The 26,908-nt window shown below is 42.1% G+C and overlaps 1 protein-coding gene across 3 annotated transcripts; it reads left to right on the forward strand.

Moving 5' to 3' along the window:
* Window positions 1–11,288: 11,288 nt before the first annotated feature.
* Window positions 11,289–26,254, forward strand: enc1 (ectodermal-neural cortex 1). 3 transcript variants are annotated; one of them, XM_072257917.1, is made up of 3 exons: window positions 11,289–11,696; window positions 16,882–18,690; window positions 24,394–26,254. In XM_072257917.1, the coding sequence occupies exon 2, from the start codon at window positions 16,888–16,890 to the stop codon at window positions 18,661–18,663; it is 1,776 nt and encodes a 591-aa protein (XP_072114018.1). In that variant the 5' UTR covers window positions 11,289–11,696; window positions 16,882–16,887; the 3' UTR covers window positions 18,664–18,690; window positions 24,394–26,254. The 3 variants fall into 3 exon arrangements, with proteins under 3 accessions (XP_072114018.1, XP_072114020.1, XP_072114019.1); XM_072257919.1 differs by lacking the exon at window positions 11,289–11,696 and adding an exon at window positions 12,324–13,008; XM_072257918.1 differs by lacking the exon at window positions 11,289–11,696 and adding an exon at window positions 13,025–13,982.
* Window positions 26,255–26,908: the final 654 nt, after the last annotated feature.

Genomic DNA, 26,908 nt, shown 5'->3' on the forward strand with positions numbered 1-26,908 from the left:
TGCCCAGGCCTGTGCCCTGGAAACCTTCCAAGGTGCAAATCCATGATCTCATGAGACTAACGGTTGCCTGTTAGGATCAGAAGATGTTGAATCCTTGTAGGTTGAGTTAAGAAACTGCAAAGGTAAAAGGACATTGATGGCAGTTATATACAGGCCTCCCAATAGTGGCTGGGAGGTGGACCACAGGTTACAACAGAAAATAGAAAAGGCAAGTCAAAAGGGCAATGTTATGGTAGTCATGGGAGATCTAACATGCAGGTCGATTGGGAAAATCAGGCTGGTAATGGATCTCAAGAGAGTGAGTTTGTTGACTGCCTATAGGACAGCTTTTTAGAGCAGTTTGTTGTGGAGCCTACTAGGGGATCAGCTATACTGGATTGGGTGTTATGTAATGATCCAGAGGCGATGAGGGAGCTTAAGGTAATAGAAACCTTAGGAACCAGTGATCACAATATGATTGTGTTCAATCTGAAATTTGATAGGGAGAAAGTAAAGTCTGATGTACCCGTTTTTCAGTGGAGTAAGGGAAATTACAGTGGTATGAGAGAGAAGTTGGCCAAAGTAAATTGGAAGGAGCTTCTGGCAGAGATGTCAGCAGAGCAGCAATGGCGTGTGTTTCTGAGAAAAAATGAAGAAGGTGCAGGACATGTGTACTCCAAAAATGAAGAAATACTTAAATGGTAAAATAGTACAACTGTGGCTGACAAGGGAAGTCAAGACTATTGTAAAAGCAAAAGGAAGGGCATACAACAAAGCAAAAATTAGTGGGAGGGTAGAGCATTGGGAAATTTTTAAAAACCTACAGAGAGCAACTAAAAAGATCATTAGAAGGGACAAGATGAAGTGTGAAAGCATGCTAGCAAATAATATCAAAGTCAATAGTAAAGGTTTTTTTAAAATATGTTAAAAACAAAAGAGAAACGAGAGTGGATATAGGACCGCTAGAAAATGAGGCAGGAGAAATAATAATGGGGGACAAGGAGATGACTGATGAACTAAATGAATATTTTGCGTCAGTCTTCACTGTGGAAACACTAGGAGTATGCTTGATGTTGTAGTGTGTGAAGGAAGAGAAGTGGGTGCAGTTACTGTTACAAGAGAGAAGGTGCTCAAAATCTGAAAGACCTAAAGGTACATAAGTCACCAAACCAGAGGAACTGCACCCTACGGTTCTGAAAGAGGTAGTGTAGGAGATTGTGGTGGCATTAGAAATGATCTTCCAAAAATCATTGGACTCTGGCATGGTGCCAGAGGACTGGAAAATTGCAGATGTTATTCCACTCTTTAAGAAAGGAGGAAGGCAGCGGAAAGGAAATTATAGATCAGTTAGCCTGACCTCAATGGTTGGGAAGATGTTGGAGTCAATTTTTAAGGATGACATAATGGCATACTTGGTGACACAGGACAAGATAGTACAAAGTCAGTATGGTTTCCTTCAGGGAAAATCTTGCCTGACAAACCTGGTGGAATTATTTGAGGAGATTAGAAGTAGGATAGATAAAGGGGATGCAGTCAAAGTTGTACATTTGGACTTTCAGAAGGCCTTTGACAAGGTGCCACACATGAGGCTGCTTAGCAAGTTAAGAGCCCATGGTATTACAGGAAAATTACTAACATGGTTAGAGCTTTGGCTGATTGGTAGAAGGCAGCGAGTGGGAATAAAAGGATCCTATTCGGGTTAGCTGCCAGTGACTGGTGGTGTTCTGCGGGGTTGGTGTTGGGACCACTTCTTTTTATGCTGTATGTAAACGATTTAGATGATGGAATAGGTGGCTTTGTTGCCAAGTTTGCAGATCATATGAAGATTGATGGAAGGACAGGTAGTGTTGAGGAAACAGGTAGGATGCAGAAGGACTTAGACAGATTAGGAAAATGGGCAAGAAAGTGGCAAATGAAATACAATGTTGGAAAACGCATGGTCATGCATTTTGGTAGTAGAAGTAAATGTGCGGACGATTTTCTAAACAGAGAGAAAATCCAGGAATCTAAGTTGCAGAGGTATTTGGGAGTCCTTGTGCAGAAAACCCTGAAGGTTAACTTGCAGGTTGATTCCGTGGTGAGGAAGGCAAATGCCATGTAAGCATTCATTACAGGAGGTCTCGAATACAAGAGCAAGGGTGTGATGCTGAGGCTTTATAAGGCACTAGTGAGGCCTCGCCTTGAGGATTGTGAACTATTTTGGGTCCCTCATCTCAGAAAAGATCTACTGGCATTGGAGAGGGTCCACAGGAGGTTCTCAAGGATGATTCCAGGAATGAAAGGGTCATCATATGAGGAACTTTTTCTGGCTCTGGGTCTGTACTCGCTGGAATTCAGAAAGATGAGAGGGGATCTCATTGAAACCTTTTGAATGTTGAAAAGCCTAGACAGAGTAGATGTGAAAAGGATGTTTCCCATGATGGGAGAGTCTACGACAAGAGAGCATAGCCTCAGGATAGAGGGGCGCCCTTTCAAAACAGAGATGCAGAGGAATTTCTTTAGCCGAAGGGTGATGAGTTTGTGGAATTTGTTGCCAGATGCAGGTGTGGGAATATTTAAGGTAGAGATTGATAGGTTCTTGATTGGTCAAGGCATCAAAGGTTATGGGCAGAAGGCTGGGAACTGGGGTTGAGGAGGAGTGAAAAAAAGGATCAGCCATGTTTGAATGGTGGAACAGACTCGATGGGCCAGATGACCTATTCTGCTCCTATGTCTTATGGTCTTATTATCGGTCCCTCATCATATTGCTAAATATGAGATCTTGCTGTATGCAAACTGCCATATTTCAACAATGTCTGCACTTTAAAAATACTGCTCTGAGTATTAAATGTTCTGAGTTTGAGAATGACTTATATAAATTTTAGTGTTTCTGACTGTTTTGTAATATAAAAGGAGCAACCAGCAGAAGAATTCTAGTTGTAAATTCTGTATTTGATATAAATCACATTCTTTTCCTCTTAGTTTGCATCAAGAATAGCAATTGAAAGTTCAAAACAAGTACATGTAAATGGAGAGTACGTTTTCAAAAGAACTGGGCAACAAAAATAGTGTGTTATATTACATTTACCAATGTTCATTGCCAAATAGTATTTCCTATTGAAAATAATGGATTAATTTTAATAAATACATATCATATGGCTGTCAGGAACTTAACTAGATTTGCAACTGGCTACCAACCATGGGTCAGGAAAAAAAAGCAGGTTTCAAAATCCTCGTCTGTCAATTGAATGTGTTATCATTTTTAGCCAAGTAATTGGAAGGATCCTCAATCAAAACAAGATGACCATCTTGGGGAAGCAGCAGAACTAAATGGTAAAAAATCATAACGGTTTCCATGTGGATTAAATTTCTATCTTGGGCATCATTAGATTACATCGATAAATGAATTGGAAGATTCTTATTGCTCTAACCATTTGCCTCCCCAGTTAAAAGAAGGAAAATGATGCGAGTAGACTGTCAGGTGAAAAATGAAGGGGGGAAGAAAATAATAAAAAATATGCCAAATATTGATAATATTTAATGTTTTTTCCTATTCTCAAATATTCAGGAAAGGTCACCATTTGCATTTCTACAGTCTGCTATGGCATTTACAGATTATATCAACTGAAGACTATTTTAGCATTTATGTTCTGTATTACATTAGCAAATCCACAATTAAAATCCATGGAAAATGATTTTAGTACTAAATCAGAAAATACATTATAATGAATTTATTTTTTTAAATGTAAATTCTATTAATAGCTTGTGTTCCAAACTGCCTTTTTCACTTCTACAATTGCAAAATAGGTTTTCAAATGTAGGATAAATCTGTCAATTTCTTTACTGAAGATGCAAAGTACATTACATAGGCACTCGGGATTTATGCTTATGATTCACATTAATATTGTATATTGTCTTCAGACTTTCTAAACAGCTTCTTTAATCTTAATGAACCTACAAGATGCCAGTAATGCTAAATGACAAGAGTGTTATTCTGCATAGAATAATTTGTTTTTAGTTGATTAATAATTGGAACATTAAACTTATAAATCCTACAAAAAACAAAAATATGATTTAAAAGAGCCTTGATCAACTTGGCAAAAAATTCCAGTGCATTAGCCTGTCAAACAGAAGCTATTTAGGAAAGGCGTATAAGTAGATAGAAGTAGACAAAGATAGGCACCTGGATATTAAAAAAACAAAAGGGACTGTAGAGGATGGAAACCCTGAAATAAGTAAATGCTGGAAATATTCAGCAAATCAGGCAGCAGCTGTAGAGAGATGAATAAAGTTAATATTGACTTTGTTTCACTTTCCACATGCACTGTCTTTCCACAAGTAATGCCTGAAGAGACTTTCCATCTTTTTCTGGTTTTGCTTTTGAATGTTACATGTTTATACATTAGAGTCATGGAGCCATAGAGTTAAACAGTGTGGAAATACAACCTTTCTCCCAACTTGTCCATGCCATCCAAGATATCTATGCAAACTAGTATCATTTACCTGCATTTGGCTGACTTCCTTTTTTATTCACGTACCTGTCTTAAATATTTTAAACTTTGTTAAGGTGTATTCTGGAGTTAGGGAAGGCAGCAAATATTAATTTCAACAACAACCAATCTGCTGATTTAAATGTGGGTTGTAGATCGAATTGTTTTTCTGGAGCTGCAGATTGAGGTTGACTGCAAACAGAAAACACCCATTCACATGATGTCTGCAAATGCATGAATGCAGCTCGAGAGAGACAATGCTGATTAAACATTCACTTTGGGTGTCTGAAGTGTGGGTGTGAAGAAGGAGGTGTTTGAAAATTAAGTGTAATTTAAGCATTGTTGATACATTGTAACTATATATTGTCCTGCTGTGACTTTTGATCTTTAGCATATATAAATGTCATGTATTATTGGGTCAGGCAGGTCTCTGCTTCCAAAAGTTTCTCGAATATGGTGCCTGCTGCTTGCTTTTGCTGAATAAACAATTCTATATCCACTAGCTTCAATGTTTCTATGGTGACCTTGTTCACAGTCACAACACCTTTATCTTTATTCCTTAGTAATTTGTGTCATGTACCCACTACCCACTGTGGGAAAACGTTTCCCTTCAGGTCCCTTTTAAATCCTTCCCTTCTTACCTTAAAAATATATATCCTATAGTTTTAGATTCCTTTACCCTGGGACAAAGTCTGTGGCCATCCACCTTATCTATGCTCCTCATGTAGTTTCCTCTCAAAGATAACACATCAGCTTCTATACTCCAGGGGAAAAAAGTCCTAGCTTATCTAGCCTCTCCTTATAATTCAAACCCCCTAGTCTCAGTAACATCCTCAGCCTTTCTACATCCTTTCCAGCTTAATTATATCCTTTAAAAAAGTTGGGTAACCAGGGCTGTGCACAATACTCCAAGTGTGGTCTCACTAATGACATGTACAGTTGCAATATGATGTCCCACCTCCTGTATTTAGTGCTGTGACTGATGAAGGAAAGCATACCAAATGCCTTTTTCATCACTCTGTCGAATTTTGTAGTTATTATCAGGAAACTCGTACCCATACTTCTACAACACTTTCCCGAGCCTTACCACTTACTTGTAAATCCTGCCCTGGTTTAACTGAACAAAATCCAACACCTCATACTTGTCTGAATTAAGTTCCATCTGCCATTTCTTGGCCAACATCTCCAGTTCATCTGGAGCCTGTAGTAACCTTGGCCATTAAGTAATTATGTACTTAGCAAACGCTTGTGTAACTTAGCTCAACAGTTTAGAGAATGTATTATATATTAGAGCAAACTTTCGCACAAATCACAATTCACATATTGTTTTTGTTGCGGTTTCATTCATACCTTTCAGCCTGAAGTATTTTACAACAAAGCTTCATGCCTTTCAATCAATTTTATAAAATAATTTATCTCTTGTCAGACTTGTTGCTTCCATCTTTGTCTTTGTCATTGTGTTAACTTCACCATCCTTCTAATCAAAATTTATCTCTCAAGAAATTTACCAAATCATGGAATCCACCTCTCAGGGAAAGCAGGTATCATTAATAAAATTTACCACCATCTTCAGTGCACCAGCACAACACTTGTCTGATACATTATGAAGATCATGCACATTTGTCCACTATGACCTCATCCTTCTATGTTCCAGAGTCATGGTCTATTTATAGTAGGCATCTCAAAATGCTGGAAAGATACCACCAAAACCAAACTAGGTAACTCAGTTGGTGGAATAAACAAACCCATTCCTCCAAGTTTTCCCAGACCAACTTCTTCAGCACTGAAGCACAGCCAGCCATGGCAAGTAGTTGACATCATCCATATGCTGGGCACAAGCCTCCCGACGCCAGCACTGCATTTCAAATTCGACCTTAACAAGCAATATTTAGGAGGACAGAGAAAAATTTTCAAGGATATTCGCAAAGCATCCAGGAACCAATGTAACATCCTCACCGCCTCAAAGAAATCCCTGACTTTTTACTGTTCAAAATGGAAGAACATCTGTGAGGTATGTACAATGGTATCATTTAAGAAGAACTTTGATAGGTACATGTAAGAGAAGAGCTTAGGGGGATATGAGGTGAAGGTAGGAAATTAGGACTAGTTGGGTGAACTATTATTGACATGGACTTGTTGGGCCAAATGTATCTGTACATATCTGCATTAAGGAGGTCCTGTGCACCTTATGTTTCAACAATAGAAGCAAGCTGAGTTTAATTGCAAACCGTGGAAGAAGTAAATACAAGAGATTCTGTAGGTGCTGGAAATCAAGAATAATATACGAAATGCTGGAGGAACTCTACAGTTAAGGCAGCACCAATGAAGGCGAATCCACAGTCAATGTTTTGGACTGAAGCTCCTCATCAGGACTGGAAAGGAAGGGTGCAGATTTAAGATACAAAAGTGGAGGGGGGGAGGAGGGGAAGGAACACATGCTGGCAGGTGTAGATGAAGTCAGGTGAGGGGAAACCTGGGTGGGTGAGGTCAGAAGCAGAGAGGTAATAAAGTGGAAAATGTCATGGTCCGGATCGGGGTCCCTTTAAATTTAGCTTGTTTATGTTATGATCCGGACTGTTGATTCCTTGTTTTCCTGTGTCCCTCGACTTTGGTGATTAGAGGCAATTAACACACAGCTGAACCAGTAGTTTATAGTCTCCGGCTTTTAGCCGTTTGGTACAAGAGCGTCTGCAAAGTCACAGCGTGCCAATGTCATCTGGCCGGAGCAAGCCTTGTCTCTGCCCGAAGTGAGTGCTGGTAATTCGCCTTTCCTCACTGGAGCAACCCTGTCCAGTTACCTCGCCAGAGCGAGCCTGCAAAGTTTCCTCATCAAGGTGGGTCTGTCAGTTTACCCGCCGGAGAGAATCAAGGAAGAGGTACAGTCGATGTTTCAGGCCGAGACCCTTCGTCAGGACTAACTGAAGGAAGAGTTAGTAAGAGATTTGAAAGTGGGAGGGGGAGGGGGAGATCCAAAATGATAGGAGAAGACAGGAGGGGGAGGGATGGAGTCAAGAGCTGGACAGGTGATTGGCAAAGGGGATATGAGAGGATCATGGGACAGGAGTCCCAGGGAGAGGGAAAGGGGAGAGGGAACCCAAAGGATGGGCAAGGGGTATAGTCAGAGGGACAGAGGGAGAAAAAGGAGAGAGAGAGAAAGAATGTGTGTATATAAATAAATAACAGATGGGGTACGAGGGGGAGGTGGGGCATTAGCAGAAGTTAGAGAAGTCAATGTTCATACCATCAGGCTGGAGGCTACCCAGACGGAATATAAGGTGTTGTTCCTCCAACCTGAGTGTGGCTTCATCTTTACAGTAGAGGAGGCTGTGGATAGACATGTCAGAATGGGAATTGGATGTGGAATTAAAATGTGTGGCCACTGGGAGACCCTGCTTTGGGATCTGTCTTGCCGTTGCCCTGCGGGGGGTCATATCTTGTCATGTCTTGTCCTCGTCTCCGTAGGGTAAGTCAGGCCATCTTGCCATTGCCCCGTGGAGGATCATGAGTCCCGGCCCTATGCCCTGTACCCAAGGAGGGGTCCCGGCTCTCTGTTCTGTGTGTGAGTCCCGGCCCTATGTCCTGTACCCAAGGAGGGGTCCCGACTCTGTGTTCTGTGTACGTGTCCGTGGTTCCATGTACCTGCTCCCTGAGACCGAGGCTCTGTGTTCCCATGTTCCTCCTCTCCCTAGCCCATGTCATGTCCTTGCCTGGTTCTGGGATCCGAGCCCGAGGCAAGACCCAGGTACTGGGTCCTTACCCACTCTCTGGCTCGGAGTCCATACCCTAGCCTCTTCATGTCTCCTCTAGTTCTGGGAGCCGATTCAGAGTCCAAGCCCAGACCCTTGGTCCCAGCCTAATTGTGGTCCTGAGGCCTTGTCCAGTTCGCTATTTCCTGCTCCTGCCTTGCTCTCCTGGTATCGAACAATAAACTAAATCTAAGTAACCTCACAAGATGTGTCTTGCATTTGGGTCCATCCTTGCTCCCAAAGCCCTGCCATTGTGACAGAAAAGGTAATAGGCTGATGCAGAAGGAATCTTAATGAAGAGGAGAACGGACCATGGGAGAAAGGGAAGGAAGAGTGGAGAAATTGCTGTAAGTTAGAGAAATCAATGTTCATGCCATCAGTTGGAGGCTACCTAGCTCCAGTGGAAGGAATGTATGAACCACAAACAAAAAATATCTCCCTTCAAGCTCACCAAGCACCACCTCTGGCAGAATTTGAGAACCCTACATATGACTCATCAGCTGGTTCAGAACTGGATTAAAATCAAGTTTCCTTGAATCTGAGGAAGAAGATGAATAGTTTCAGTTTTATTTAACTGTTTAGTTTATCTTAAGCTTTGCCTGCCCTACTTTCTGGAAGACATTTCAGAGAAGCAATGAACTAACATTTTGCTACATCATATGTAATTTGATAATATTTAATTATACTGATATTAAACAATTATGATTCATTCTAAGGAATGATTGCATGTAAATTATTCAACCACTTCACAGAATATTTTTACAAAACTGATCCTGATTTCTTACTATAGGTAGAAGAAAGGGCATTTTTTAGCTTACAATCCTTGGCTAAATTTTCCCATTTCTAGGTAAAGGAGTAGAAATTAATGGATATCTGACGTCCTTAGTGTAGTTTAATTCCATTCTTTCATGTGATCATTTCTAGGACACACTTAGGCGTGACTGAGATCCATGCAAGACAATATAATTCTGAATGATTTGTTTTAGTATGATGTAGTCTACAATGATGTACCTGCAATCTAAGTTAATCTAATAATAGTCATAGTGTCATACAGCACAGAAACTGGAGTTTTGGCCCTCCCTGTGGATTATTAAATACCTCGCCATACCCATCTCACTTAACAGTACTTGGTCTGTATGCCTTCTATGGCGGTTTAAGTGCCTACCTAGATAGTTCTTTAAATGTTGTCAGAGTGCCTACCTCCAGCACCTTCCTAGCCAGTACATTTCAGATTCCAATTACCCTCTGGGCAAAAGCTCCACTTCATAAATTTTCTAAATGTCTTGTCCCTTCCACTAATCCTTTGTCCTCTTAGCTTTAGATGCCTCTGACATGGTAAAAGTTTCCTACCATCTACCCGATCTATGCCCCTCATGTTTTTGTGTATCTCCATCAGTAACTACCTTCACCCCAACTCAACCTCTTGAGCATGTGATGTAATTGCTAGAAAATTCCATTTGAATTCCATTGAAGCTGACAGAGCTACTGAATGATTAGAACAGTACAGCACAGTACAGGCCTTTCAGCCCACAATGTTGTGCTGACCTTTTAACGTACAGTTCTCCAAGATCTATCTAACCCTTCCCTCCCACACAGCCCTCCATTTTCCTTTCATTCATTTGCCTATCTAAGAGTCTCTTAAAATGTCCCAAGTGTATCTGCCTCTACCACCATCTCCAGCAGTTGTCTTCCAAGATGTTGTTTTGAACCAGTACATCTCATGGAATCATAGAATTATCGTGGCAAAGGAGGAGGCCATTCTGCCCATTGAGCCATTGAGTCTACACAGGTTATGAATTAATATGTGTACAAAATAGTAACTATGGTTTTAAATTCTCTTGGTCCTCCTGCTAATAAGTTCTTGATTTAAATGTAGTTGTCAAAGTTGCTTGGTGATTTAGAAATCCAAGGTAATGTACATTGAATCGCCCTTTGCATTCAGAGTATAAACCCAATCCTTATATTTAATGAAGCTGAGATTATTGCGACTGGTTGAAAAGAATCCTTCACTTTTCAGAAAAAGCATTGGAAAGAACCTGCAATAAAATCACTTGCGGGATGTCTGTCTTCTAGAGTCTAGACAATAGATATAAAAAAAATGAGAGAGTTAACATGTGGTGTAGAGAGGAAAGCTGTGATTCAGGTCGAAAGAAATCGCCTTTGGAACATATGCAGAAATATCAGAGTTAGAGAATGTACGACAATGGGCACGAGAAATTGAATATTCAGAATGGTGAATTTATCAATAAAACCGGGAGTATAAACCAAGATTCAGACTTGAGTCTGGTAAGCACGCCCAACACGATCACACTGACAAGTACAGTACTCACATTCTGGTTCGTACCGACTCATATCGAACAATCAAAGATTCGGATACCTACTGTAATTTGCACAAATTGCTTAAAGAGGAATTACATTATTTGACTGTGATCATAGTTTTGTTCGTGTATAAACTATATCTGTTAGTGATATAGAAAAAATCGTTTGTTAACCAATTATTTCATTATATATAGTTATGAATAAAGTTTTCTTTTGAAATAAAAAACAGTCATATCAAAATGATATTTTCGCATTGACTGATATGGGCACGGAAGCGTTGACTTTAGCAGCCCATACGTATCTCTGCAACAACAGTGAACAGAAACATCTGGTCCTGAAGAAATGTAGCCGACGATTGTGCACAGTGTCTGAGGGTGTGCAGCGTGTTACAGTGATAAAGATAAGCCTATTGTGGGTGAGAGGGAAAGTTTTATTTAAAAATTAAACCCAAGCACAAATTAAAATGGTAAAAGCTTGGGGATGAGCCCTGTCAGCATAACTCTCTGGTGGGCGAATACAACAGATGCTTTCCTTACAGACTGTTCACTGTCAGCATTTTCTGTGAAAGGAAAAAAAAAGAGATAACAAGGGAGCATTCAACGTTTCGCAAAAGCACCCTATGAGAAGACTGCGCCTCAGCTCCCTAATAGTAGCTCTGGTCCTCAAGACGTTTCCTGTTCTGGCTCCGGGCCGGGAATTTGCTATAATTGTAGTCCAGAGCTAAACGGCTCGCTTATAAAGGCAGAGAAATCGCGCCCAAGCAACAGTAGCTGCAGCAAGTTGCCCGGAAGGCAGAGCGTCGCTCCGTTTCAGCGGCTCGGCTGCACTCACAGTCGCTGCCACTTTGTTGTGTGTGGAGGAGAAGGCACGGGTATAAATGGGCTGTGGCGAGGTGTCATTGTGATCAGATCGCCCTCCGCTCAGTCACCGAACAGTGCGCTGCTTGTTCTAGGTCACCTGGGTACCAAGCGCCATGTGTCGTGCCCACACTAACTGCAGAGGGTGACATTCGCTCACTGATGTGAATCGCTCTCTTTGAACAGTCACTCTGCGTCCAACTGAGTTCCTGGTTGAACGGGACTGCCTAACCCAGAGACACCACTGCCCGAACTCAGGCGAGCCCAGACCCTGCAATAGCCCGCACCATGCTTTCTCCCGCCTGATCAACTGCTGACAAGTTTCGGTAAGTCCACCTTTTATTTGACGTTGCAGCGGGCAGCGTTGATGGGCGCATCGAGATGTGCAACATTGCAGTGCCGGTTGTTCCCAAGCGGGACTGGCTGGTGTTCCACCAGGCAGGAGTTGGGGAGCTGAGGACCGGGAATTGGTGCGGGACAAAAGTCACATTGCTGTCAGAGGCAGCGCGGGACAGCAGTCACCGCGAACAGCAACAGGGAACCATGCTGTCATTGTGCGGTTACAGGGAGGGAGGGAGTTACAGTGCGGGCGAGGGATAGAGAATGGGCCGTGGCAGGAGTCACTATCTGCAGCACAAGCACAGAATGGGCTAGAGTCGCAATGTAGTGGCAAGAGTCACCGCGCGAACCTTTCCGGACTGGGGTCACTGTCCGGGCTAGGGGCCCGATGTCGGCTGGCGTCACTGTGTGGCTAGGCTCACGGAATGGGCTGGAGTCACGGTGCGGTCAGTGTCGTGATAAGCATCCGGGGCTGGTGTAGAGCACGGATGAGTTTCGGGCACAGAGAGCAGCGGAGGCCACAGTTCTTGGTCGGAGTCAGAGTGTGAGGTGGGAGGGGGCAATTATTGTGCGGAGCTGGGGGACAGAGGGGAGGTGGGGGAAGAATGGATCTGGAGTTTCGGGCAAAGGATGACCTAGGGGCTGGTATAGCGGCTCAGGAATGGCGTGGAAGCAGTTGCCACCTAGTTGAGCAGAGTGGGGTAGGTGTCGCGGTGAAGTCAGGGGTCAACGTTGAGTTGAACGGGTAACAATACGAAACAGGGTTCACTCTGTTATGCTGGTGTGAGATCGTGGGTCAGTTGGTAGGGTTACAACGTGGGGCCAGGATAACATTGTGGGTAACGGTGTTGGGCAGGGGAAGGGGATCGGGCTGAAACGAGAGTGTGTGGAACTGTGGGGAGAAATTGTAGTTGGCTAGCTGGCACTTGGATGACAGAGCGGGTCAGTGTGCGGTGTGTCACTGCCTCGTTGTACTGGCTGCCTGCTGTACACGCGGGCTGTGGTCACACGCCACAGCAGACACATAACTTCGCTCCGCTGCTGATGGCCGAGGGTAACTAACCGCAGCCCACGCTCCCTCCCTCCCTCTCTCTGTCTGTTCTGGCTCTTTCTGTGGCCTGTGTTAGGCTGCCCATTTGCTCCCTGCCTTTGAAAGGCGACGCTGTTTGCCTCGACGGAGAAGTCAGCAGCTGTTTGTATTCTACCATCTTTCAACGCGGGAGCCGGCGAAAGGACGCACGCTGAAAAACTTAAACAAACTTTATTCTTTGACCCTTTGTGAATCGATTTGTTTGCAATGTGAGTAGAACTGGGCGGACAAGCCGAATTTGAAAGTACTGAGCTCAATTTATCAAATATTTGAATTTAGTGGTACAGTGAAAGAGTAATTCACAATTATCAATTTCAAACTCGGGTGCCTTTGTGTATTCGAATCCCGTTTCGCTTTGCCACGATGTGCTGAGAGTACCGGACATCGCTCTATCTCTTAGCCGCTGGACGAAAGGGAGACTGGGAGTAAGTTCCAAGCGGTCTATCTGTGCCGTCAGACCATGCGGAAAACCGTTAGCGGTTGAACCAAACCGCCGCGCACTTTCTCGGCTCCTGTTTAGAAAGTGTCCCGATCAATACAGTAGCAAGACAGTGAGTGGAACTGAGGGACTGAAATGAACAATAGCGTAGATGGCTGAGATGTGTGATTTCTATATATATATATATGTTACCTTGTGTCAGGGAGGTGGTTGACTCGGTAATAATGGGAAAATTGACCCCCACTCATGGACTTGAGTGAGATTTTAATCGGCCGTGACAATGAAATCTCTGGGATAGAGTCTCGATTGCCGATTTCTTTTTCGAGCCTCGCTACCTATCGAGATTACGTTATTCTTGCTGGCTTTCCACTAGATGTATTCTTTATGTTTTTTTTTCAAAACCCAGTAACTAATGCTTCTTCCAAACATGCACCTAATTTCGAGGAATTCTTTTCAACATGCGGCAGAGTTGAAATACATGCTATTCAAAGTGGAAACGTACTACTTCACACGTGTAAATGATCACTCCGGATAGTTCTGCTGGTTAGCGGCCAATGTTAGGTTAGGTTTGAGGAATCACCACTTCCGTAGATGAAAAGAATGACTCTCAACTGACAACGAGACCCGGGCGTTTCTTTGACTTGTGCCAAGACTGCAGATTACAGAGGCACTGGTCTTTTACACAAGAAGGGCCGATAAATCGCACGGCTGGTTGCCTTCAGCTCTAGGAGCTGGCGCTCTAAGGTACAGTTAAAAACTAACAGCGACGGTTATGCTTATTCACTTCAAAGTGATCGTTCGAGGAGTAAAGCCCTGCCAGAAGGAGCGCGGTCTAATGTCATCGGGTCTCACTTTTGTTTGGAAATACCGCGCTTTTCAGTGGCGGTAGAGCGGGTAACTGGGGCGGTTAGTGGGCTGGTACACCTGCCCACGCTGCGTGCCCCGAGCCATTCAACAAAATAACGGGGTTCTATATGATTTAAAGGAACAGGCGAGTAATTCCCTTCCAGTATTTCGCCACCGTCACACATAAACCCATGTCAGGTATTTGTGGGGATGAACAAAACGTACTGGGAAACTCTTCCAGCGTCAGGCAGTTTGTGTGGGAGGAGAGTGTTGTGTACATGGAAGGAGCTGGTAGAGGAAGCTGTAGGGAGGTGCATTTATAACATTCAAAAGCTACTTGGGCAGGTACATCACACAGCAGCTGTACTTTAGCAGGCAAACCGGGCTAGCAGTGGTCAGCACGGACGTGTTGGGCCTAAAGGTCTCTTTACCATACAGCACAACTCTGTGTTTATTCTATAGAGTTATAACCCTTTGTTCGCGCTTTATTTTGTATGGGTGGGATGCAGTCAGATTTATCACACTACAGAGCAGACTGCCGCAGATAACAAAACCTTTCTTTCAAGAGCAAATTAAAACAAAGGGTAAACACATGGACTTTTTTTAAAAAGGACACTGCCTCTTTGTGCGAGTTAAATAGTCAGCAAATTATCGAGTTTGTCCTGTCCCAAGCATCAATCAATATGCAGTGGCAGTCCAGTGACGATGATAATAAGGTGTGAGCGCCACGGTGCTAATAAACAGAATGGTCTATATCAAAGTCACCTTGGGTACATGAACTAAAGCTGTAGGTGATGGGGCTAGCAATTTGAGCTTCAGCATCACCGGTGCAAATGGTGTGGTTGTGGAGGCCATATGCAGTTTCAAATGAGACAAGTGGGCAGTGGGTTCCTACACTCCAGGTAGTAGTTGGTTTTCTAGTTATTGGCTTTGCTTAATGCTACTGGACTTCAAGGTTGTGCGGCATGAGGGCAATATGCATCTTTATTGCAGTTACAGTTTTTATCTGTGATTTCAAAAGGTGTCCTTGGCATGCAAGCTAATTTTTACTTGGAGGTTTTATGGAACATCGAATGTTCTAAAAAAAAATGCATTGGTAATTGGAAACAGTTCCAGTTTCATTTGTTTATTTGTAGATAAACTTATGTTAGTTATGTTCTGCAACTGACTTGGGCTTTATTAGGCATTTTGGTGGTACTGTCTACACCGACTTTCATTTACTATTTTGCAATTTGATTTTAGAACAAAAGATGTATGACTGTTTTACTAGAGAGTCAAATTTAAAATAAATTTATCTAATTATTTAAGCAAGCAGGTTTGAACTATTCCAGAAAATTGCTGTGTGAAATGTGCATTTGTATGGACACCAGTAGCGCTTAGAGTAAAAAAAATGATAAGAGTACAGTTTTAGCTCTCTTTTGACCAGATGTCTTAAAGGAAAATTAGTTTGTATATAATGTGATAAATGGAAAAATTAAAATCTGAAAGCAATTTTTTTTTGTTGGCAGTTTTAAGAGTTATTTTATATGATGCAATGCACCACATATAAATGTAAAGTGAATGATTTAGTGAATTTATGTTTGGTGAGGGCACTGTTTTGGCTAGAGAATCTAAAGATATTCTAATCAGTACCTTGGAATCTTTAGTTTTTTCTTGAATTATGAAACAATGCTTGCTTTATTCCAATCATTGGTAGATCTTTACTACTGTTCTACTGTTGTGTTAGGCTAATTTATATGTAATAATGCAGCAACAAGACTTACACCCACACCTTCAGTCCCAGTAAGGAACTTCATGCTAACAAACTTAAGCTGATTACATACAAGTATCTATTAAAGACATAGCTTATCTCTAGAAAGGTTAGGGAAGCATTTTATACACAGGCAGTCATTTATATAATATAACAATATTAAGTACCTGTTAATTTCAGTTATGTTTCAACTGGCTTTATCTGCCAATGCTGTCATCACGTAACAGAGAAAACATCCCTCTTTAATATACTGTAATGTACAATACTCCTGTGCAAATACTATCAATTTATCACCTCTAATTGCTCCCACCAGTACCACCAGTGACAGGTCTCTCCTCATCAATATTGTTCACTGTTAATATGATCTCTCTGAAGAGTAGAAGGGTAACATCTATAATTGTGTTGCTGTGTGTACAGTCAAATAGATATAATGCACAAATTACATATTCACTGCTGCTTTATATGGGAATCCTCGTGACAACATTCAGCACTATATAATTATAGTGTTAGCGTTAGGTTACAAAATAAGGAGATTTCAATTGCCTTACATCGTTATTAAAATGCACCACTAGATGGAGCATTCTATAAAATGACCAGGACAGGTTTCTTCTCTTCAAAATGTATAAATAATTCAAAATGCAAATCATTAAGATACCAAAAAAACATTGGAATGTAATATAATAGAATTGGACGTTCAAAATATTGATTATTTAGAAATAACATTCTCTGAGAATGTTAAAGACAGGGTTCTGGCTTTGACAGGAAAATAAAAATTGTGGAATGCAATCTTCCATGACGCTGGCTATTTAGAATTCCAAATAATTGAATTGGAATTTGACTTATTTGGTTACAGTAAAACAGCTCTTTGCCTTTGGGCTGTAATGGGCGGCTGGTATTTAGTGGTAGTTTAGGTTGCTGTTTCCAAAAGTCATTTTTACAAAATGCAAATGTAAAATTATGGGTTTTTCCCAACAAAAATTAAGATAGGAGACTTTGAACTGCACAAGTTGTGAGTGAGCTTGAATTCTGAATTTTTTTTCTCCACAGTGCTTGATGAGAATGTCAGTAAGGATGCACGAAAACCGGAAATCAAGAGCCAGCAATGGCTCGATGAATATCTATCTCTTCCACAAGACCACCTATGCTGACAGTGTCCTCACCCACCTGAATCTTCTGCGTCAACAGAGGCTCTTCACAGATGTCCTCCTTCATGCGGGGGAGAAGACCTTTCCTTGTCACAGGGCTGTGCTGGCTGCCTGCAGCCGCTACTTTGAGGCCATGTTCAGCGGAGGATTACGCGAGAGCAAGGACAACGAAGTTAATTTCCATAACTCCATACACCCGGAGGTTCTCGAGCTTCTTTTAGACTATGCTTACTCGTCGCGTGTCCTTATCAACGAAGAAAACGCAGAATCACTACTGGAGGCAGGTGATATGCTGCAGTTCCAAGATATTCGTGATGCTTGCGCAGAGTTCTTGGAGAAAAACCTACACCCAACCAACTGTCTGGGAATGCTGCTGCTCTCCGACGCCCATCATTGCACTAAACTTTATGAGCTGTCCTGGAGGATGTGCCTCAGTAACTTCCCAACCATCAGCAAGAGCGAAGATTTTCTGCAGCTGCCAAAGGATACACTGGTGCAGCTTCTCTCAAGCGAAGAGCTGGAGACAGAGGACGAGAAGCTTGTGTATGAGACCACCATAAAATGGGTGAAGTACGATGTGAGCAGGCGTCACTGTTGTTTGCCCGAACTGCTGCAGACTGTTCGACTGGCCCTCCTTCCAGCCGTTTACCTGATGGAGAACGTGGCCACAGAAGAGCTTATTACCAGGCAGCTGAAGAGTAAGGAGTTAATTGAAGAAGCAATACATTGCAAGTTAAAGATTTTACAGAACGATGGAGTTGTGACCAGTCTTTGTGCCAGGCCTCGAAAAACTGGGCATGCCTTGTTGCTCCTTGGGGGACAGACTTTTATGTGCGATAAAGTTTATCTAATAGACCATAAAGCAAAGGAGATCATTCCAAAAGCAGACATTCCCAGCCCACGCAAAGAATTCAGTGCATGTGCAATTGGCTGCAAAGTATATGTGACCGGAGGGCGAGGGTCAGAAAACGGAGTCTCTAAGGATGTTTGGGTGTATGATACTCTTCATGAAGAATGGTCAAAGTCTGCCCCAATGCTGGTTGCGAGGTTTGGCCACGGATCTGCTGAGCTGAAACATTCCCTGTATGTGGTGGGTGGTCATACTGCAGCCACAGGACGACAGCCAGCCTCCCCCTCCGTTTCCCTCAAGCAGGTGGAGCAGTACGACCCAGTGACCAATAAGTGGACAATGGTGGCGCCTCTTCGAGAAGGTGTCAGCAATGCTGCTGTGGTCAGTGCCAAGCTTAGACTGTTTGCCTTTGGTGGTACCAGCGTGAGCCACGATAAGCTGCCGAAAGTACAGTGTTACGACCCAGTTGAAAATAGATGGACTGTACCAGCCACCTGCCCTCAGCCTTGGAGGTACACAGCTGCGGCTGTCCTGGGAAACCAGATTTTCATCATGGGTGGGGATACCGAATTCTCTGCCTGTTCTGCATACAGATTTAACAGCGAGACCTATCAATGGACGAAAGTTGGCGATGTGACTGCAAAGCGAATGAGCTGCCATGCTGTGGCCTCTGGAAATAAACTCTATGTAGTTGGGGGCTATTTTGGCACTCAGAGATGTAAAACACTGGACTGCTATGATCCCACTTTGGACACGTGGAATAGCATCACTACAGTTCCATATTCATTAATTCCCACAGCGTTTGTTAGCACATGGAAGCATCTTCCTACCTAGAGGGCACGAACCTTCCATATTTTACAGGTAAGGAGTTGTTAAAATCATTGCCGAGAAATGAATCAGTGAACTAAACCAATAGAATTAAGTGACTGGAAAAAGGATTTTCGAGAACATACTCTCCGTTTGCAGTCCCACTGACCAATTTGTCCTTTTGAAGTTGAATCTGTGGGCAAAGTGAATCTTAGTGTTTCAGGAAGCTCGGGGCAGGATGAAAGGGTGTGGGATCTCTGCACCCTCACGACAGCAAAGGGGGATCAGCCTCCTTCATGAGCAAAAGGGCTTTCTTGTATTTTCTAAGATATTTCTAAGATCTGAAATGTATGGGAAGCTATTAGCCAAGGCACATTACATGTCCCTTGTGCTGTCAATATGATGTTTAAAAACAGATTATATTTAGATTTATTTACACAGGAATATCCAATTATACAGCGAAATACTTCATTTGCATTAACAACCAATACTCTCAGGAACGTGCTGAGAGCTGCCCGCCAAATGTCACTGCACATTCCAGTGGCAACAGAGCTTGCCCACCATGCTGGGCAGAACCACACAGAACACAACATACCAACCGACAGAGCAACAGCAGCAAAACCGGCCCCATTCCTTCCTCTCACCCACACACGTACACAGTCCTCTAACCACAGGACAGGCTGTCTTCCGCCACCAGCCTCTCGCAGGTCTGTGGATTCGCAACCATTGGGCTTTCAACTTCCCCAGCGGACTCGTGGACGTTCATAGTCTTGGGGCTCTGGCCTTCAGGCCTAGACTTCTGGACAGATTCTTCAACAAAGATATATATTGTCTTGGTTGAGTACCATCCAAAGATGAACATCTAATCTGTAATCAAAAAATGCGTTTTTTTGAAAAGGTCTGTTTAGATAATTAATTTGGTCTTAATATTGGCTCTTTGGAGGTTAGTGCAACACCATTAGCAGCATAGGAGTTCAGAGTTCAAATCCAGTGTCCTCTGTAAGAAAGTTCATGTGGTTCTCCCCCACCCCCAACCTTCTTATTCTGGCTTCTCCTCTCTTCCTTTCCAGTCCTTGGCCAGAGATATCGACTCTTTATTCTTCTCCATAGATGCTGCCTGACCTGCTGAGTTCCTCTCTAGCACTTTGTGTGTGCGTGTGTTGCTCATCTCTGACTGATTTTAGATAGAAACCCCGCTGCAAAGTGGCAATCCCATTGAAATAACTGCAGGGGATATTTCAGACAATGCTCCTCATTTAGAAAATTCAGGCTCTCACAAACCAGTGCATAGTTTAAAATGCTAACCTGTATAAAGAGTAACTTTACAGAAGAAGATAGAAAGGTTTACAACCTGCCTGTCAAGGTGTGTCAACCATGAAAACTTCTTGTGAGACTCAACCACCAACATTCCCCACCAGTTCCACAGGCTTCAGGTTTAACCTGCCTAAGCATTTGAGATGGAGGCCTAAATGATGGGGCTTTCTTTTATAGATGATGCTGTCATTGGACCTAACCACTATTTTAACCAGGGGGGTAGACTGGGAAGCATTTGTACTTCTCCTGCCTTCCAACTTAGTGGGTGGAGCAGGCACAGTCATAAGAGGCCAAAGAAATATGTTACTTCTTTTTTCTTTCTTTATCCTGTTGTGGCTAAGAAGAGTCAAAATATCAAAATTTCCCCTCCCTAAGGGAAGTTTGGGTCTTCTCTGTTCTTTAGGAAAGTTGGCTTTAGGAAACCATTGTGTTAGGATGAACCTGAGTGAGGGTGACTCTTCTCCAGCCCTCGATAGTGGTCTCCGGATGCCTGATACTCCTCTGCAATCCACCGTCTGATTGGTATTCCCTCTGGCCTTTAAGGGAAATGGAGGGATACGGAGTTAGTTCGAAAGATCAGCCTTAGCTACACGTCTGCCTGTACATCGAAACCTACATTCAAGTGCGTCATTTGCGTCAATGACCAACACAGTCCAAGGATTGTGCTGGGGGCAGCCTGCAAGGGCCGCCATGCCTCTGTTGCCCTCAGGAGCATGGTGAAATTTGAGGGCTGCTCCCAGCCTAACCCTAACCTGTATGCCTTTGGAATGTGGGAGAAACCGGGGACCCAGACAAAACCCATGCTGTCACGGGGAGAATGGACAAACTCCTTATAGTAAGAATTCAGCTGCAATTGCAGGTGCTGTGAGGTGTTACACCAACCACCATGCCACCTTCTACACTGCTGTGCCACCCTCTACTCTACCATGCCACCTTCTACACTGCTGTGCCACCCTCTACTCTACCATGCCACCTTCTACACTGCTGTGCCACCCTCTACTCTACCATGCCACCTTCTACACTGCTGTGCCACCCTCTACTCTACCATGCCACCTTCTACACTACTGTGCCACCCTCTACTCTACCATGCCACCTTCTACACTGCTGTGCCACCCTCTACTCTACCATGCCACCTTCTACACTGCTGTGCCACCCTCTACTCTACCATGCCACCTTCTACACTGCTGTGCCACCCTCTACTCTACCATGCCACCTTCTACACTACTGTGCCACCCTCCTCTCTACCATGCCACCCTTTCAGTACTGATAGTGCCTTTGGTACTAGATGTGGTACTGCAGTAAGACATCATATTGAATGGTAGAACTTGCACAATGGGATGAATGGCCTATTCCTGCTCTTTTTTTCTGAAGTTTAGACGTTTTACAGCAGTTGTACTCACTGTTGAATCAAGGATGCTTGGTAGCTCTCCTTAGTTCCTGCCTAACACCAATCCCAGGTTAAGACATGACCTATACGATCCTTGTCATTTCTGGACTGTAAGCATTCAGGGGTAATGGCAATTCACATTCCAGCATATGTGACTTTATACACAAAAAAACCCTACAGCTGCTTGAAATCTGAAATTTAAAAAAAAACCGGAAAGTACTGGAAACACTCAGCAGATCAGTGGAAAGAGAAACAGAGTTAATGTTTCTGGTCCAAGACCCTCTGTCAGAACTGCAGGGTAGAAGAAAGTATACGCACAATACGTATCTTTGTGCTTGAGTACCAGAATTTTCAATTTGCAAATGCTATGACAAGAGTGATATAATTTGAAAACAAAATAACTGGTGATTTATACTAGAAATGGCATCACTGTGAGTTTAGGTAATCCTGAGAAAACAAGCTGGATTATGCTGTGCATTATAAACAAATGGTTTAAGTTAATCTCAGAACCAACCATTCTGTAGTGATTTACTTACTCTCAGGGTAATGTCCTGTCATGAAGTTGGCTGGCAGCCAGTGAGTTATGAAGAGAAACAATGATGAAGCCATAAAAAGCATAACATTTCCTGCATCAAATTTGCAGTATTCTTTTCATTGGCTGGAGCAGGCAGAACCTTAGAAGGTTAATAAGATATTAATCCTCCATTCCTGATTTTACGACCTAGTTCTTTCTGGAAACGGCATGCTGACAGGTTTTTAATGACAGACTGAGGTAGAGGGGATCAGTAAATGGCTAATTTTAAAGTAATATTAACTATCAATTATCCTTGGTGCTGGTGAGAGTTGGGGGTGTAGAGGAGAAAATAGCAAATGGAGATTTAGACAACCATGATTAAAAGATGCGTGTTTCCTGTTATTACCCGAGTGAACCTTACTGGAAAAATAGCTGCCATTCACCCACCAAATGTCCTAGAACATTAGGGATCCCATTGGTTACAGTTCAAGGTTGAAACAGCACATGTTCTGAAACAAGTCTGCATTTGTAACGTTACTAAGTTATATTTAAATAAACAGTTTTGCCTTGTAGATAAAATTTAAATGTTCTTTATAGTAGAACAGTGCTTTTTTGACACTTTGCTAAAATAGTCACTGCAGAGGTTCTCTTATTGAGTTTTATGCTAAATGATGCTATTGTCCTGGATCTTAAAGTCTTCTGTACTCTTGAGGTAAAAACTTTTTCCCTTACATTGGTTTACCATTGTTGTTTAAGTATGTTCATTTCAGGCAAAGGCAGCCGATTGTAACAAATATGTGAAACAGTTAATTGTGCATATATTTCAAAGTCACCATTATAGATTCACACAACATAGAAACAGAATGTCCTCTCCAATGTGTCTGCGCCAGCTATTGAGTATCCACTTACACTAATACTCTGATCTCATTTTCCCTACATTCCCGTAAGTTCCTCTCAGATACTTACCTACACATCAGGGGCAATTTACAGCGGTCATTTATCAACACACTGATCTTGGGGTTGTAGAGGAAGCTGGAACACCAGGAGAAACGCACAGAGTAAGTATGTGCAACGAGCAACAAACAGCACTAGGCTCGTGAGGCAGCAGCTCTTCTGCTCCAAACAAAAGAAAGTTTCCCCTTGCAATGAAGGACAATGAGCCATTTCTGATCACTTACTGAGCCTGCATATTATCAGTGATTTGTGTCTGCCTGAAACCAATACATTTCAACCTCACAGCGTTAAAATGAAACCCTCTGACCTCTAATGTTTCTCCCAAGCCGGGTGACTCATAGTCCCTATATTATATCTGTAACACCATGTCATTGCATTTAACTTTGCCTGACCATGTCTCCCTCTCTGTATTTTCCCCACATCCACATCATTGATGCAGACTGAACAATTCTGGAGCCTCAGCACTGAAACACCCAAGTGGACACTGCTTCCAAACTCCAAAAATAAACTGTTTATTCCCAACGGGGTGAACATTTAATTACATTTGCAATCAGCATTTTAATTTAAAATGGTGTTTTGTTTGTAAACATTATTAAACAGATTACAGTTTAGTTATCCATTGTATGTTGAGCTACTAAAGTAAGAAAGGGTTCTGTTAGCTAAAGTGATGCAGAAATGTTTAACCAATACATTTCTGAGAGGATGGTATGGAGATGGAAAATCCCTCAACAACTACATTTCAGTGTCTCATCTTTTGTATTTAATGGCCAACACTCACAAATGTCCATAAGACCATGAGACATAAGAACAGAATTAGGCCATTCGGCCCATAGACTCTGCTCTGCCATTCCATCATGGCTGACTTATTATCTCTCTCAATCCCATTCTCCTGCCATCCCCCCTAACCTTTGATGCCCTTATGATAACAAATAGTGTTCATTGTCCTGTGGGGCACCAAGGTAATTGCAGAAGCTAATCATAATGGAGCATTTCTGTGGCATTTGCCTTACTTCCATTGATCTACAGAAAGTAAATGAGTTTGCCACAGAAAAAAATCCCCTTTTAAAATGAATACAGTGCTTATTTCTTTTATTGCTTGTGCTATTCTTATATAAAATTCCTTGAGATGTGCACAACTATACATTCAGGATTATTGAATAAGCTACTAGTAATATATTATTTATTTTATTTTTTAAAACCTCGACTATTACCATAATCAGACTGCACAAGGATTGCTTTGAAAATGAATTCAGCATTATTCAGTTTGATGAAAATGTACCTGACCTAGTTCAGTACAATGATGGAAGATGATTGTGCTTTGGTGGCAAGGACAAAGAGAGACACAGGAATGGAACACAATGCAGTGATCTGATATATTATAGCCATATTAACCATATAGGTCCATCCATATTTAAAGCAAGAAACACCAATAGAAATTGGCATTGAGAGTAATAACTTAATGAAACAAAATTACAGGTCACTACTTTGGTTTGCACGGAATGTTGTGTAATTGAATTTGGGTGAATTGATATTGTAATATTAGTACAAGATTTATAACTTAACTTGTTTTTTTTTTCTTTTTGAACAGAACAGTTTCCACGATTCCTGACATGAAGAATTTTTTAAACTGTGAAGAAACTCAACTTAAAGCTTTTTTTAACTAAGCTAAAATGACTTGGCTTTTGCAGTCTGCATATAACGTACTTACAGTGATACGAAGAGAACAATTTTTTTCATATACATCCATATGTTGTGATTGTGAGCCTATTTCTGAGCAACGATCACCAATGACAATTGCTAATGAATCATAAGTGGCATTAATTGGCTCCTCCATGAAGTATAACTTATCACCATGCAGCCACACTGTTCTCTGTTTTTATTGACCTTGAACATTTGTACGTAATATTTTAAATCAGGTAGCAGGACATTTGAAATGCCAGTGCCAACCATGAGGGAGAGGGGAGATTATAAGAAGTACAGATTTGGGGAGAGGCGATTTAGACGTACTTCACTAAATTTTTGCTGCTGGGGCCAGCGTGATGGACAATGTTGATGGCTCTGTCTTGTGGCAGTTACAACTCTGCTTTGAGAGTCCATGTTGTCAGGGCAGGAAAACCCTGCAGACTGTGGAGAGGTGGAGAAGGAGGTCAGCTGCCAAAATACAACTTAATCATTAAAGATCAATCTTTATTAACAGAGGGAGGAGAAAAATTGACCTGAGGGTCAGAAAATGGCTTTTATATAAATCTGTTATTTATGTTTTTTTTAATGATTAAAGAATATTTATTGTTCAATGATGATTTGCACATTGAAATGAACAAGTATTCATAAATGTCTGCTCTGTATTAAGGAGGGTCCGTTGAGGACTATTTGCACACTTGTTTAGCAGAAATGGGGATGTTGGGAAGAGCAGATCACACACTTTAAACCCATACCCATTCTCATGTTAGGCGAAACGTGCAAACCTGCAATGAAGGAGTGGGGACTTTTCCAATCGGAAATGGGAAGGGACCAGAACCTAGTCGTTAAGTTACACCAGCACTGGAAGAAAGCAGTGAGGTCGCTTTCTCAAGCCTACAGCTCAACAGGTTGCATGTTGTACATTCTAGCATATGGCCACATTTCACTCAGTATTTCCAGTGCTGTGGTGTAGGCATTGTTTAATGCTTGCTAATCAATCTCTGAACATGTTTTTCTTCCTCTAGTTAATCCAGCCTATGTGACTTCTTCAATTAATGAACAAAAATGCTTGGAACTATAGTTTTCATTGTGATTCACCAGTCAGCAACCTTTCCTGCTGTATAGTAGGAAGACAGATGAAAGGGAGAGAAGCAAGCTTCAGACGGGAGCATTCAGATATTATAGATTGTAGGGCATTGATTCTGATTGGCGCTCTTTGCAAATGAAGGATTAACATGCTATACTGCATTCCTGCATGTATTACTTTTAGGCAGATGCTAATCCATTTAAAATAAACAGGTCAACACATGTCTAAAAATAGAGCACAGTGGAATGCAGTGCAACCCCGTCAACATGAAATTATTTAATCAGACTTTCAAGTCCATTTTTTTAAAGCATCATCCGTTCTTGTTATTTATGTGTTCCAATATCAGGCCAGTGAGATCAAAGCATAAGTGTCAGTTGATCACTTGAGGGCAATTTAGGTAACACACAAATATGTGTGGAAATGGTCAACCCACATAAGCACTGAAATTTGGAAGCCTAATATATGCGTTGCTACATCATCAAAAATGGAGCTTTTTTTTTGAGATTGTGCACACTGCATATAAATTTTACGTGAGTGATGGTTTCCATCCGTTGGAAGTTCACTGCCCATTTTGGGAACTGAGCCGTACAAACAATAGGAATTTTAGTTTAGATTTCTGGCATGTATGGAGTTCGTTTGTTTTAGGGGGTGGGAAGAGAAGAGAGGGAATGGAAGGGTCAAAGCAGCCTTCTACCATCAGGGCGGGGCAGGGGGGTGGGGAGCGGCAAGGGAATGAACAATCACCCTAGGTTCTCAAAGTAGTCATTGGCCAGCAATCCCTGCTGGCGGGTTTAACTGTGGTCACTGGGTGGTGTCAAGTCATGATACATTACATGACGTGAATAATAGGTGTTTGTGGCCACAGACTGGGAAACCATCTTATACTTAGTGACCTGAGTCACAGCTTCCAGGGGAAGATGGGAAAAATAGTGGATGGTGCAGTAAGTAAAGTGGATATTGTTATTAGGCGATGAGGTAATGTAGATGTTCTGCTTGTGAAGTAAAGTGGTAGTGCAGTATAGATGGCTAGTGTTTAGATGTATGTTATTGTTTAAATATCTAGGCAAATGCAAATGCCTATTCCCTTGTGAATCAATTAAAAATGAAAAAAAAAACAACTTTCAAGGTCTGACCAATGCCGCCAATGTAAAAAAAATGTTATGCATCTTTTCAATCACCGGGGCAGGAATATCAGCTATTTTTAGTTACATTTCATGAAAGCTATTGCTCATTGAATAATAGCTAAGAGAAGGCATTGAAGACATGCTGGGCCTCAGACTCTACAGGGAACTTTCTGGGGTCCTGCTTTTTGAATTGATGTGGTAATTCTGCTTGC

The sequence above is a fragment of the Mobula birostris genome, chromosome 5 (genome assembly GCF_030028105.1).
Source record: "Mobula birostris isolate sMobBir1 chromosome 5, sMobBir1.hap1, whole genome shotgun sequence".
Lineage (NCBI taxonomy): Eukaryota > Metazoa > Chordata > Chondrichthyes > Myliobatiformes > Myliobatidae > Mobula > Mobula birostris.